Below are 14,467 nucleotides of genomic sequence, written 5' to 3' on the forward strand. Positions count from 1 at the left end.
TGCCATCTTGGACTTAACTTAAAAGAGAAATTGTCCTCAATAAGTTACCTGATTTAAGCTGACCGATTGCAGTCAATGGGAATGACAAGTTTATTTAATATACAATATTAATACAGTTGGTCTTGCAGCAAGCGATTTGCATGACATCAAGCATGTGACATGTGAGAGGTGTCCAGATGGCACAGATAAATATATATTGAAAACAATAAGCCTAAGTAAGGGATAAACAATGACAAGTGTTGAATCTTTAAAAAAAAAAATTCACTGTTTCAAGTTTTAAGTTGTTTATGCCACTTAAAACATTTCTTCCTAATAGATACTTGTTCGATAACGAGATTCAATTGATTGTTCATTTGGTAATTGGTTTTGGTTTTTGCTCTTTTGTTATGCTTAGTTCAAACAGTTAAAATATTTGTCTCTCATAATGTTGTCATGAGCTCCTCAGAGTTTGAGTTTCAAATCCCACTTACACAGACAAAAGGCTAAATGAAACTCAAGCTTTGCGTTATTTTATTCTTGTCCACACAGGCCCACCTGATGTTGACGAACCTTGCGAGCCCAGCCTTCAAGCCTGGAGCCCGGAACTGCACCTCTATGATGCCAACATGACCGTGCCCTGTCCTCAACCTCAAGGCTGTGCTCTAGAGCTCAATTTTCTCCACCCTGTCATTGCAGAGAGCCTCTCAGTGTGGACCACCTATATCTCCACAGGTGATTTTGCATGTTCTTTGTTTTCAGTGTAGCTATAAATAAAGAAACAAAGAAATTTGAAATGGCATTAGCTAATGGACAACAAGATTCTAGGATGACCAGGATGTGTTTTACATGCTTAACGGTACTATCTGAAGTAACAATATAAACTGAACCATTTTTTTCACACCATTTCAGGCTTATGCAATGTAATATATATATTTTATGCCTGTGACCTGTCCACAGACTCCTCTAGTGCCATCTCGAACATTGAGGTTCTCACTGACGATGGGGAACCCCACGAGCTGGGTCCCCTGCACACATTCTGTGACGTGCCGCTCACTCTACGCATCAACACCCGAAAGAAGGTGACTGGTGTGAAGATCTACACCTTGGATGAGAAGATGGAGATCGACGCTGTCCTCCTGAGCTCTCGGTCCCGGGACCCTATCTGCTCCAGCTGCTGGCCACTCCGCTACCGATTACTGAGAGAGCCATCTTTTCCTCAAGGGCCAGTGACACAAACAGAGCGAACATTTACAGATAAGTAAGTCATTGGATCTTTCATTGCATGAGTGAGTAAAGATCAGTGGCTCAGCTTTCCAATTTATGTACAGTATAACCAAACACAAAACCAATACTTTTAAGCCAACTTGAGTTTAAAAAAAAAAAAAAAAAAAATACTAAAGAGCTTGTTTGTTGTTGTAAAGTACAAAAAAAAGAATGAATATTCTTTCATTAAATCTCTGGACAAAACACGTCTCCAGAGGGGGGTATGTACATACGAGCTAAAAGGTTTGCCATCTGAAATCCAATTGGTACATACCACTTATATTGCGGTTGCTAAACTTTACACCAAAAAGTTGGCCACAGGAGCTGGTGTTTATCACTTCCACTGGATGCCAGACCACAGAATTACACTACAGTGCACAGGACAAGTGCAAGACACATTGACTACACCCAGAGTCCCTGTCTTTCACTTAATGGCTCGGCATACTACCAGGCAGCAGGTGCAGGCACTCCTTGGTAGCCACTTAAGAGTTATTGGTTGCAGCTTTAACTTAAAACATTGACGGACAACCTGAGCTTTTCCTTAAGACATATTATTTATTATTACTGTAACAGAGATTGGAATTTGCATTTAAAATATAAAGTCTTTATTACCTTGACCTGAGATCAAACATTACTATACTAAGCATGAGCATTGCTTTCGACCTATTAGTACTGGATCTTTTAGTACTCGCGCATGCTCTCCGCCTGTATGTGGATGCGCCTGCTTGCGGGAACTGAGATCGCTACTATATATATATATCGCTACTGATATACTATATATCGCTACTGCTATATATATATATATATATATATATATATATATATATATATATATATATATATATATATATATATATATATATGAAGGCTATATTTGCATCCTAAGCAATTCTAACAAAAAAAAGGCATAATACCACAGTAGTGACGTGATAATTCCTCTAGAGGAAAATATACTTGAACTTTGACCCATTCGACGCCTCGAGACCATCACTTTCAATTCAAACACAAAATGTCTAGTTTTAAATCACTCGACAACACCCTCAGTACAGAAATGTTCATTAATGATCAACAAAAAGGGTACAGCTGGTACATTTCTATCACAGTGAAACGGATAACAACATAGAAAGTCTGTACAGCACTGAAACACTACCTTTTAATATTAGCATCACAAGGGTATCCAATTATTATAAAAAATAGATTGGCCTCTTCCATGAATTATAGGAAAACAATTCCATCTCGGGTTTCTGCGACTCGACCTGTGGTCTCATAATATATGACATCACAGAAATCATAGATTAAATTATTTTCCTGTAACTCATTGAAGCCCATCTGTTATTCTTTCTCTCTCTCTCTCTCTCTCTCTCTCTCTCTCTCTCTCTCTCTCTCTCTCTTTATATATATATATATATATATATATATATATATATATATATATATATATATATATATATATATATATATATACTATAACAAAAAAAAACAAAAATGCAACATGTAACAATTTCAAAGATTTTACAAAGTTACAGTTCATATAAAGAAATTAGTCAATTGAAATAAATTCATTAGGCCGTAATCTATGGATTTCACATGACTGGGAATACAGATATGCATCTGTTGGTCACAGATACCTTAAAAAAAAAGGTAGGGGCGTGGATCAGAAAACTGGTGTGACCACCGCCTCATGCAGCACGACACTTTTCCTTTGCATAGAGTTGATCAGGCTGTTGATTTTGGCCTGTGGAATGTTTTCCCACTCCTACTACTTCAATGGCTGTGCGAAGTTGCTGATTATTGTCGGGAACTGGAAAACACTGTCGTACACATCGATCCAGAGCATCCCAAACATTGTGTACAGATGGGTGCGACATGTCCGTGTTATCATGCTGAAACATGAGGTGATGGCAGCAGATGAACGGCACGACAGTGGGCCTCAGGATCTCGTCACAGTATCTCTGTGCATTCAAATTGCCATCAATAAAATGCAATTGTGTTCGTTGTCCGTAGCTTATGCCTGCCCATACCATAACCCCACCGCCACCATGGGGCACTCTGTTCACAGCGTTGACATCAGCCCGGTACAGTTGAAACCGGGATTCATAAGCTGTCCGAGTGGCTGGTCTCAAACGATCCCGCAGGTGCAGAAGCGGATGTGGAGGTCCTGGGCTGGCGTGGTTACACGTGGTCTGCGGTTGTGAGGCAGGTTGGACGTACTGCCAAATTCTCTAGAATGACGTTGGAGGCGGCTTATGGTAAAGAAATGAACATTCAGTTCTCTGGCAACAGCTCTGGTTGACTTTCCTGCAGTCAGCATGCCAATTCCCTCAAAACTTGAGCCATCTGTGGCATTGTGTTGTGTGACAAAACTGCACATTTTAAAAGTGGCCTTTTATTGTCCCCAGCACAAGGTGCACCTTTGTAACGATCATGCTGTTTAATCAGCTTCTTGATATGCCACACCTGTCAGGTGGATGGATTATCTTGGCAAAGGAGAAATGCTCACTAACAGGGATGTAAACAAATTTGTGCACACAATTTGAGAGAAATAAGCTTGTTGTGCGTATGGAAAATTTCTGGGATCTTTTATTTCAGCTCATGAAACATGTTGCATTTATATTTTTCTTCAGTGTATATATACGCTCGTAATGGAACGTGAAACAAGTGATGTGATTGGTTGAGCAAGGTTCCAGCTGTCTGTATATTGGATGAATACGTACAGTTGGAGCCTTGTCACATATTCTAAATCACTGCGTTGCCTCACAAAATTTAAATTAAGTATCGGTAACCATCTTGCTTACACTCACTTACAGATGTACAGCTGTAACTATGAGCTGAGTGGCCAATTACATGCAAAAAAAAAGTAGTAAGTAGGCATGACGAACAATCAAATGAACTGGAAGATAGCAAAACAGAAAAAAAAAAAAAAGTTAAATAAATAAATAAAAATTCCTGTCTTTATGCACACTCACCCTGACTTTGTCAATAAAATTATGTATTTTTAGTGGTTTGTAAACGCTAAAGAAAAACACAAAGAAGACACATTATCCACCCTTCTCTGACACAGATCTTGAACTAATTACTGAAATCCGAGACGTCGCTGAATTTATTTTTATTCCTTACGTCTGTTCTGCTCAGTGAGTCTGCACTGACAGGAAGAAAAAAAACAATTCAATGCCATCTCAACTCCGCCCCCTGGTGTATTTTTTCAATGGCAATGTGCACACTATCAAAAAAAAATGATGTACTTTCTTTTACATGTTTCAATTCAATTAATTTACTCATTTTATCTTAGTGTGTAGTTCAAAGTTATGCATGGGACTACTTTATTGGTGTAAGGTTATTTAATAAAAACACACTAATAATTTTTTGCCTTAAATATGATTTATGCTTGTGTATATGGAGTCACTTGTAACACGTTTATTGCACTGTGCTTACTTTTCTTTCTACTGCTTAGTGTTAAAAGTTATAGAAAGTGTCGGATAAAATACTGACAAGCCTGCCTGTCCTATGCGTGTTTCAGGGATGTGACCCCAGGGCAGGTGTACAGGTACAAGGTTCAGGTTGAAGCAGAACAGGCTCTGAGTGTGCCCTCTCCAGTCTTGTCCTATGTCCATGGCGCCCCCTACTGTGGAGATGGGCAAGTGCAACGGTAAGAAAAACACTCATTTCTCTCTGTTCAGAAAAAAAAAATGGATACAGATTAAATAATAATAATAATAATAATAATAATAATAATAATAATAATAATAATAATAATAATAATAATAATAATGTAAGAACTGGTGTCTAAATTGTGTTTTAATATTTATCTGTCTAATGGATTTTCAATTAGCACTTGCTGCCACCCGGTGGACAAATATTGTAGTTGCTTTGTTGTTTTCAAACCTCTATTACCTACTAACATGATAGGTGAAGTTAACAAATAACCAACATCTGGGTTACAAAATGTGCAAATCCATGGCTATTCAAGCTGAGCTAACTACAACCGGTCTCCCCTTATTCCATGTAGAATGCAGGGAGAAGAATGTGATGATGGCAATCTGCTTGATGGGGATGGTTGTTCTAAAAAATGTTACAAAGAGGCAGGATTCAACTGTGAAGGTAAGTGACTGTCAAGATTAGACAAACACAATGTTATGTAGTAAGTTGTAAACAAAATTAGTAACATGTTAAAATGGTTTCATGCCTTGCCAACAATTTTTTAAATGTTGCAAAAAGTTTAGCACATTGTTATTGCAAACTTTTATAAATCAGACTCTGCATTTGTGGTGTGGAATGTGATTATACTATTCACACCAAAAAGCGGTTCTATTCTAATGTTGTGTAGTCCACAGATAACAGTTACACAACACAGCTACAAACAGCTACATTTAAGAGTCCAAAATATTTCATTAATGACAATTAAATTCTGAAAAATCTGCTTTACAAATGGAAGCTGGATTTCTTTCTCCCCCTCATATGGACCTCATTTTCATGAAATAACATATTGCATTTCTGCTGATTAATGGAAGAGAGGTTCAGATCATATACAAATCAGTATAACCTGTTTTCCTAATAGGAGAGCCCAGCCAGTGCTATGTGTTTGATGGTGATGGTCTGTGTGAGGAGTTTGAGAGGGGCTCCAGTGTGCAGGACTGTGGAGTCTTCACCCCACAGGGCTTCACAGATCAGTGGGCAGCCAAGGCCTTTGCCTCCCATCAGGACGACACCAAGTGCCCTGTGCTAGCAGTGAAAGGAGAACCCTCACTCAACCAGGTACTGCAAAGTGGAGCATGGGTACTGTATTAGTTTTTATAAAAGTCAGTAATTGTGCACTAAACCTTTGAAAGCAACATCCATAAGAGTTGCTGGGTTTAGGTTTGGTTTTTCTGCTACAGCCTCGTATGGTTTACTTGTCCACATATTTATTATTCGTTGGCTTATTCACAAAGAAGGATTTGTGTTTTTAAACAACTGCTATCTCATAAGCCATTTCAGATACGTACTTCTTTGGAATGTGACATTTTGGTTTCCAAATGAGAGCAAACTTTGACATACTAACTTCACATGTGGTACACAATTGTATTCTACATCAAATATGACTGTGCCACATCTGGCCACATACATGACAAGCACGACTGTTAAAAGGATCTGTCACATTACTGTGCAACAGAAGATGCTTAGATTTTTTTGTACAGTAAAATAAACTTTTCAGTCCATTCGTTATATCACTTCACGAAAGGGGGCTTGCATTTTTGAAAGTTGTAACTGAATAACTGGTGCCAAATAGTAACCGATTAGACTTGATTAAGAGAAACTTATCATTACTATTATTGGTTTTATGAAAGAAACCTACTGGTAAATCTATGGTAGACAATATCACCTAAGGCTCAAAAATATAAAAATGCTTCAGATTGAAATATGTGTTTTAAATATCTGCCACCTTAATATTTTAATCTGACAATAATAGTTTCCAGGTTTCTGGAATACATATCTTCTTGCCACAAGCACACTGCATTGAAAAAGCATAGTTAAAGGTAGAAGAGGTTTTTAAAAGATTTACTTGAAAGCACTTCAAGTATGTATTACCTTGGAACAACTGTTTTTAACTGTGGGCTCCATGTGAAAGGTGCCACGCAAGAAAGTTCAGGCCAGTCTGTTTTGCAATACATCATTTTTCAGGTGTGCAAGTCCAAATTTCTGGATTGGAACGGTGGTTTGTCACAATACGCCTGGTTTCCTTGCACTGCCGACTCTGAGGGACACTCTGACTCTGACCAAGTGGAGACGGTGTGGCTGAAGGTATGGTTTAAATAAGTATATTGTGTTTACACTTTATTCACTCTTGCCAGGACTAAGGCTCTATTTGTTAAGATTTTTCAAATCACATTTCCATTCCTTTGCGTCTAGGTGTATTTTGCCCACCCTGCAGTGGCAACTTCAGTTATTATCTACTTGGCTTCAGATGGTTCTATGCTTGGAGATCAGAGAAGGAAAACAGTGGTGATCCAACTCAGCGATACAAATGGGAAAAACCATACTCAAGGTACAGCATGTAACGTTTAGTGTTTGAGTCTTGCAACCATCACCCACCAGTATACAACATTTGTTGTACTCGGCTACTGTTGATACACATTTACAACAATATGGAATTCAGTGTGTAGAAATTGTTGTTGCAAAAGTGTTCCTTTTACTTTTATCACCCTTTGATTTGTAGGTTCATACCAGCTGTCTTGCCAGCGGAACCCACTTGTCATCAACATGACCCACAACCTGAGTCTCCCATTTTTCCGGACTGCCTCAGTCCTCCTGAACTTCTCATCTCCGTTGGTGGCTGTCTCTGGCATTGCACTGCGCACCTCTTCCCATTTTAGTGCCCTTGCCCTGAACGGGTGCGCTGAGGGTGGGGTCTTCAGTCAGCAAAAACAGATGTACTTACTCATATCCTATTTTCCAGAAGAGTTACTTGGCAAGCAAGATGCAATGTCCTGCCATTCTTGTGGTTAAGTTTCAATTTCGTGCTTCTTCTGTTTGTCCTAACATACTAACATACTTGTAAATCACATTATTTGAACTTGTGTGAGAATAACCCCTTTGATGTAAAATAAAATAAAAAAAAAAAAACAAGGAAAAGAAAGTGAATCTCAACAACAAAAATGGCAAGTAGAAAAGACTTTACAACTTGGTACGATTCCACCTAGTCACCCTTTGAATGCTTGCCTGGGTTCTGGGTAACTAGACTACAACAGGTATAGAGTAGCTGTAAGCTTGTCTACAGTCACAGTATGTAAAACGTTTCTTCTGGTTCACCAGTACATTTAACCACTACATTTTTTCAAGTTGTTAAGAAACTTTTGAGGACAAATGTTCAATTTGTTTACACAAACAGAATGAAAATCTGGCCTGCTATCCCATAGTTTACTCTTTTATTTAAAATAATAATAATAATAATAATAATAATAATAATAATAATAATAATAATAATAATAATAATAATAATAATAAATTGTCTTCATAGATTTTTTAACATAACTGTCTGCACTTACGTTAAATATTTCAGTGTGAAAAGTGTCTGCCCAGCATTTTTCTATTGTTTAACCCTGCTAGGAAAGTGTCTGAAAAATACTGTGAAGCGATCTGGATATTACTGACTGACTGATAGTTATCAGTAGTAGTACAGTAAAGAGCACATATACTCTACTGTCATATTTAATGCTGTACTTCCATCTTGGGGCACTGTAGCGAATTCTGTTATAACACAAAAATAACAACATAGTAATACAATTATTAAAATGTGTTCCTGTTAAAAAAAAATAATAATAAAAAATTGATATTCACACATTTTTTAAATGAAGTGTATTTTTAGTACTACTGATGGATATGGATAATCTGAATGGCTAAATCAGTTCCATACAATAGAAGGACTGCTTTGTAACGCACTGCCCTCTGTTTTGCGCAGTTGTGTGCGGAAGTCCTGCAGTGCTGCTAAGTGTAGCTCCCCGCAGATCCAACAAGCCTCAGTAAACTGCTCCCACGAGGAGGCTCAGCACCTGAAGTGCACCATAACCTGTAATCAAGGGCTCACGCTGAAAATGGTTGGCGGCATTAATCTACATCCTAGCCAGGTGATTTTTTTTATTTACTTGCCTTACTGACCTGTAAGATGCTGACAGATTCCTATCCAATGACTGAACCAGTTTGTAAACTGGCAAGTATAAAGTTGGTTGCAAATAAAGTACAGGGTATTTTTTGCTAGTGAAGGTAACTTATTTCACACAAACAGCAGCAATCAACGTTCTTACTTTCTGCCACTAACATTGTTTCAGCCAATGGGTTTCTTTTTATCCAAATGTGCTTTCTACAACTGTTTTTCACATTTGATTGAAAAAAGAAAGCTCATATTTTTACAGTATGGTCACTGGATAAGCAAAGTAGGAGGTAAACAATTATTCTCCCAAACTATTATTATGAAGAATAGACCTTGTTGACTATGTAGCTGAAGGGAGATTTTTTTACAGAACAGTTCGCTCAAAGAAAACCTCTAATGTTCTAGAAAGTCATGCTTTTAACCTTTTTACACAGTATTCAATTAGCGCTAGCAACACCACTCCACCTGCTGTTCTTTCGAGGATTCTCATTAATGTAATGACTGGGAAGAGTTCTATTTCCCCCCCTGCAGAAGGAGACTGTCCTGGAGTGCATGCATGGGAAATGGGACAGGAATGTGACCTGCGAACCCATTGACTGTGGGGTTCCTGATCAATCCCACGTCTACTTCGCCTCCTTCTCCTGTCCAGGGGGGACCATGTTTGGAAAACGATGTTCCTTTTCCTGCAATTCGCCGGCTAAAATGCAAGGTGTGGCATAAATAATTTTATATACTTTTAGAAACCAAACATACATGCTACTAAAACCACAGGTGTGATGGTGCTTGATGGTATGCCTCAATCTCAAAATGAGCTGCCATTTTACTGCTGGAGGACAAACTGTAAAAACGGTTTTATTGAGTAGTATACATTTAATATATTACAGTATTTTCCAACACTTTCCTGAATTTTGTGCTGATATGTTTTCCTGTCTAGTGTTGTACTTACTGGGAGCTGCACACACATTGACGTTGTAAACTTTCTCAGGAGCATTTCAGAATCACATCAGAAATCGAAGACTTAGGGGAGGGCTGGAACTACTATTAAAATTCAAGCAAGTCCACATTTGTGGTGACTTTCCTGGCCAAATTGCCTTCGTTCCAGAAAACAAAAACAGTGTTATTTTATGTCTGCTGTTTAAATAGGAAGCTATGCAATTTCAGGTTTGGTGGGTGGGAGTCACAGAAATACCGTCACGTGGCAACGTCAAGAGACAAATGAGACCTCTAACTGTCCAGCCTGAATACAGTAGAAATATAGAAACAGTGCTGAGACAGGTAGAGTAATGTTTTCTTAAAACAGAGGAAATGCATATCATTTAGCATTTTATCAAATAACAAACAAACTCCCAGTCTTAAATAAAAAATAAAATAATGTAATATAAAGGGGCCCATAGAGTTCAGTCTTGTTAAATCTCACTCAGTAGCCTATGTAAGCAGTGATTCAGGTACGCTGTCCCTAAGGGACCTTGCAGTTGCTGAGACAGAAAACCACAAAACCATTAGCCGTCCATTAAATATTTTTTCTTGGGGAAACTGCTCCCTGGTGTACTGGGACCTGAAATGTATTTTTCCCCAAAAGACCCTGGGATTGTCCTAAAGTCTGTTATATATGCTGTGCTGATGCCAGGCCTCCTTTTCCAGTTTTGTTTAGACATAAGTTTAGTTTTAAATCCTGAGTATTTTTCATGAATGTTGAATGAAACTTGCTGAATAATATAACGTTTTTATTTGTGATAGTTCAAAATAGTTGTGATATTTCAAAATTTAACATTAAATACGATACTGCTATTTTGGCTTTCGGTAGACTTTTACAATATCATTTTGTAACTTCTTTGATTGCATGATGTTAAATAAAAGTTCTAAATTATGTTTGTTTTTTTAAGTCTCAATCCTAAAATTGTAGGGGATGCAAAACTTTTGGCCATAGCTGTATATATTCCATGCATGCTCACAAACTAATTCCTATGTGTAAAAAAATTACATTTTCTATCTGAAATATTATTTGAACAGCATTTCAGATTTCATACAATTGTCAAACTTACTTAGTGAGAGGTTTCAGTCCAATGCAATTGTGTGCATATTATTCAAAATGTTTTACTGTGGGTATCTACACAGCTATACGCCAGATCCAGTGAAGGTTATAGCAAGCACTGTTCAGGTAGAAATGAAAAGCTATACCTTTTAAAATGTCAGTGATTTTTCCACTAGTGAAGCCATGTGCCTTCATTTTAACGAAGTCTTAACATCTACTCTCATGTAATGGAAATCATCAGCATCATTCATTATTTTTTAATGGCTATAACAGGGTTCCCTGCATGATGTAATAAAAGAAATATCTGAAACCATGCCATGAAAATATCCATAAAGTCTTCTACAGTGCTGTAAATGCAGTCTTAAGCTACCATGCATGAAGAAAACACTGTATGATTTATTTTATTAAAAAGCTCACATAAACCCTTGGTATTGTTAAAAAAAAAAAAAAAAAAAAAGCTATTTTTCCCCAAATAGGCTTGCAAAATAACATACATGTATAAGAAATTAAATTTACACCTATACAAATGTAATTGTAGGACAAGCATTATTTAATGCATTTTTAATGTATCCTTTTCATAGTGTTCGTTGTGTCCACAGCACTACCCGTCATTTACTAAGCCTCCCAGTAAGGATAAAATAGACAGCTGCATTTGGTTTTAGGTATCGTCCAAAAACAAATGAACCCTTTTGTGGCAGTAGTTTTATAAAGCTGCTGCACTGTCCTAGACCATTTGAGGTACTGACAAAAAATATATTTTTTCTCAATCACTAAAGCACAGTTACTGATACTATTAACTCAATTCTCAAAACAGTTAACACAAACACCAAAACAGTTGTGCAATTTCCAAAATATCAAATACAATTGCAAAATAAAGCAAAAATGCCACATTTATTCATATATCTTGCAAAAATTTATATGTACATCAATTCTTCAAGCATTCATATCGTTTGACTCTTCAACCAAAATAAAATATTTAAATTGTAAGTAGATTATGCAATTCAAAGGCTTACATTATCAAACAGAAAACCAGTATACACAAAACTTGTAATGTTTTTGTCATTGTATGGGCACTATATTTAGTATTTTTTTATAATAAAAAAAAAAAAATTGCATGATCAATGATCAATGGTACTACAATTACATTTTCATTCTGCATCACTAAGCCGCTCATAATTTCATTTAGGTCACAGCAGCTGTTCTCCTTAGCCGCCATGGGCAGCTCTTATTTCAGTCCCTATGCATATTTACTGTAATAGGTTACATAAAATACTGCTAGTCATACTTACCTATTCTCAGTTTGAAATGTACGGATTATAGGTGCAGCTGTTGATCAGATTTGGTTGCACTTCCTGCCCTGCTTCCCTCATTGTCACACCACGGTTGATGACAAGGTCCACCATTGTTGGCTGGATTTCATTTGTTACAGCAATACGCTGTGGTCTCACCTGGGCTGGCTATCGCCTATGTCAAATTCCACGACCAAGACCACGATCATCCCATGTTCATGTCCATGACCACTTGCCCATGTTTTCCTGCCTGCGCTATGTTTCAGCAGAATTTGTAACATCAACATTTTATGCATTATTGAAATTTGATTAGAGATTGATCATTTGTGAAATTTGCATTTCCTTGTGTGGAATGCTTATCTAAAGTAATGAGTAATTGTGAGCAACAGCATGGAGATATATTTTGTATTTAAAAAAAGACACTCACATATGAAACTTGTATTAAAGTGATGGAATTACATTAAGTGAGCCATACAGATGGTTTAGAATTTGTTTTACCCAGAGTAATGTGTAAGGAGTTTTGAAAATGAGTCAGTTTCTGTGTTTGCGTTAACTGTTTTGAGAATTGTGCTAATAGTTTCATGAATGTTACTTTAGCAATTGAGAAAATCTGTAAACCTGTAAACCTATTTATTCAAAGCTTTCCTTTTGGTTACTTTTTCTGTGTTAAAATGCATGCAGTGAGAAGATCCCATTCTCCTGGTTACAGTGGATCAGGAAAGAATGAGACCTCACGGGTGGTTTGGAATGTTGTGATTTCTATAAAGTGACTCCAGATGTACATGGCTACTGTACTTTATTTTTTACATAGTTTTTTTTCTGTCTTTAGCAAATGACAGCAGCAACTATCTAAGCTCCCTGTTGCCCCACTTGTGGAATGACACAAAAGTGTCCTTTCCAAAATGATCCCCCTAACCTCACAAACATCCCAGATGAGAGAGAACAGCTCTGTGACTGTGTCCTCTTTTGTGCAAGGGGGCTGCTCAATGTATATCTGCTAAATGTATATCTGAGAGTGATGTGCTTTTGCTCATTTGTGTGCTGGCAGGAGGGAAGGATTGGCTGGTCTGCCAAGAAGATGGACTGTGGTCCTTCCCTGAAGCGTACTGTAAGCTGGAATGCACTGCTCCATCAGCTGTGCCCAATGCTAAGCTTCTGGTGCCTCGATGCCAACTAGGAGGGCACGATGTAGGATCCATCTGTCGATACATTTGCAAACCCGGGTATTATGTCACAGGCAGCCCCAACAAGATGCCAAGGAAGTGAGTGTTGCTTTTTATTTTTTGCTTACTCTGCTTCATCAAACTCCTATTAGAGACAGGATTTTAAGGAATTTACATTTAAAATTAAAAGCTTAGTTAAGCCACAATAATTTTTGTAGCATAATACAACATTTTCAATATTCAGGGTGCCCATTGTCAGGCATCATAGGCAATATCATATATTATGCTGATTAGAATGCTCTGTTATAAACCACCCACCTGCTTGCACCACACATCTTAGAAACAAACTGAATTTCCTTAAAGACATTTCATACCTGAAAGAAAAAGAGAATCAACCAATATTAACAATTATGTCTATGAAGCCTGACTTATGATGCACCACATAGGGCAGGATTTTCAAAAGTTCGTAAATGATAACTCCAGTGTTAATCAAGAAATCGGTATGCAGCATTGATTTTGGAATATTTCAAGAGGTTTTTTTGCCTATTTCGTAATTAAATAATCGTCCTAATGTGATTTCCGAAATTATGATGATTTACCAAATAATGTTAATATCTTAACGAGCAGTGCTTCTTGCGACTATTCCATTTGTTTGCATGGGAATTTAAAAGTAAATCCGTATCAATTGTCATAATTTATCATGAGTTAATTTGCACTTGGAAAGAGAGGTTTTTAATTAACAAAAGAGTATATAACTCACCTTGAAACAAGCATTTAACAGACCGCACCTGTGACGGCGATGATACAGAAAGAGTGTACAGGACCAGAGTTAATGTCTTATAGACTACCTCGATAATTCAATATTTGTAACTATGAAAATATTTCAGCCTTTTCTATACTTGTAGTTGTGAATGAGATTTATTCACTCATTTTAACCATCTGTAACCTTACGGAACATTTGTTATATTGCTAAAATTATATGTCGTTATTTATACCCAGTGTAATGTTACTACCAAGAAATTATCAATGCAACTGTAGCCTATTTGAATTCTTCATACATACATTATATGACAGTTGGCATCTACTGTAGATTTTTTATGAATTATACAACTGAAAT

At 37.1% G+C, this 14,467-nt stretch overlaps 1 protein-coding gene across 1 annotated transcript in view; it reads left to right on the forward strand.

Moving 5' to 3' along the window:
• Positions 1-14,467, forward strand: part of pappa2 (pappalysin 2) — a 78,632-nt gene that overhangs the window by 31,590 nt on the left and 32,575 nt on the right. Inside the window, exons 7-17 of the mRNA XM_041269637.1 lie at positions 529-711; positions 937-1,237; positions 4,760-4,888; positions 5,249-5,340; positions 5,798-5,994; positions 6,901-7,020; positions 7,129-7,264; positions 7,436-7,649; positions 8,678-8,843; positions 9,398-9,575; positions 13,236-13,449. Coding sequence (XP_041125571.1) covers positions 529-711; positions 937-1,237; positions 4,760-4,888; positions 5,249-5,340; positions 5,798-5,994; positions 6,901-7,020; positions 7,129-7,264; positions 7,436-7,649; positions 8,678-8,843; positions 9,398-9,575; positions 13,236-13,449 — 1,930 coding nt within the window. The remainder of the gene's footprint in view (positions 1-528; positions 712-936; positions 1,238-4,759; positions 4,889-5,248; positions 5,341-5,797; positions 5,995-6,900; positions 7,021-7,128; positions 7,265-7,435; positions 7,650-8,677; positions 8,844-9,397; positions 9,576-13,235; positions 13,450-14,467) is intronic.

The sequence above is a fragment of the Polyodon spathula genome, chromosome 14 (genome assembly GCF_017654505.1).
Source record: "Polyodon spathula isolate WHYD16114869_AA chromosome 14, ASM1765450v1, whole genome shotgun sequence".
Classification (NCBI taxonomy): Eukaryota; Metazoa; Chordata; class Actinopteri; order Acipenseriformes; family Polyodontidae; genus Polyodon; species Polyodon spathula.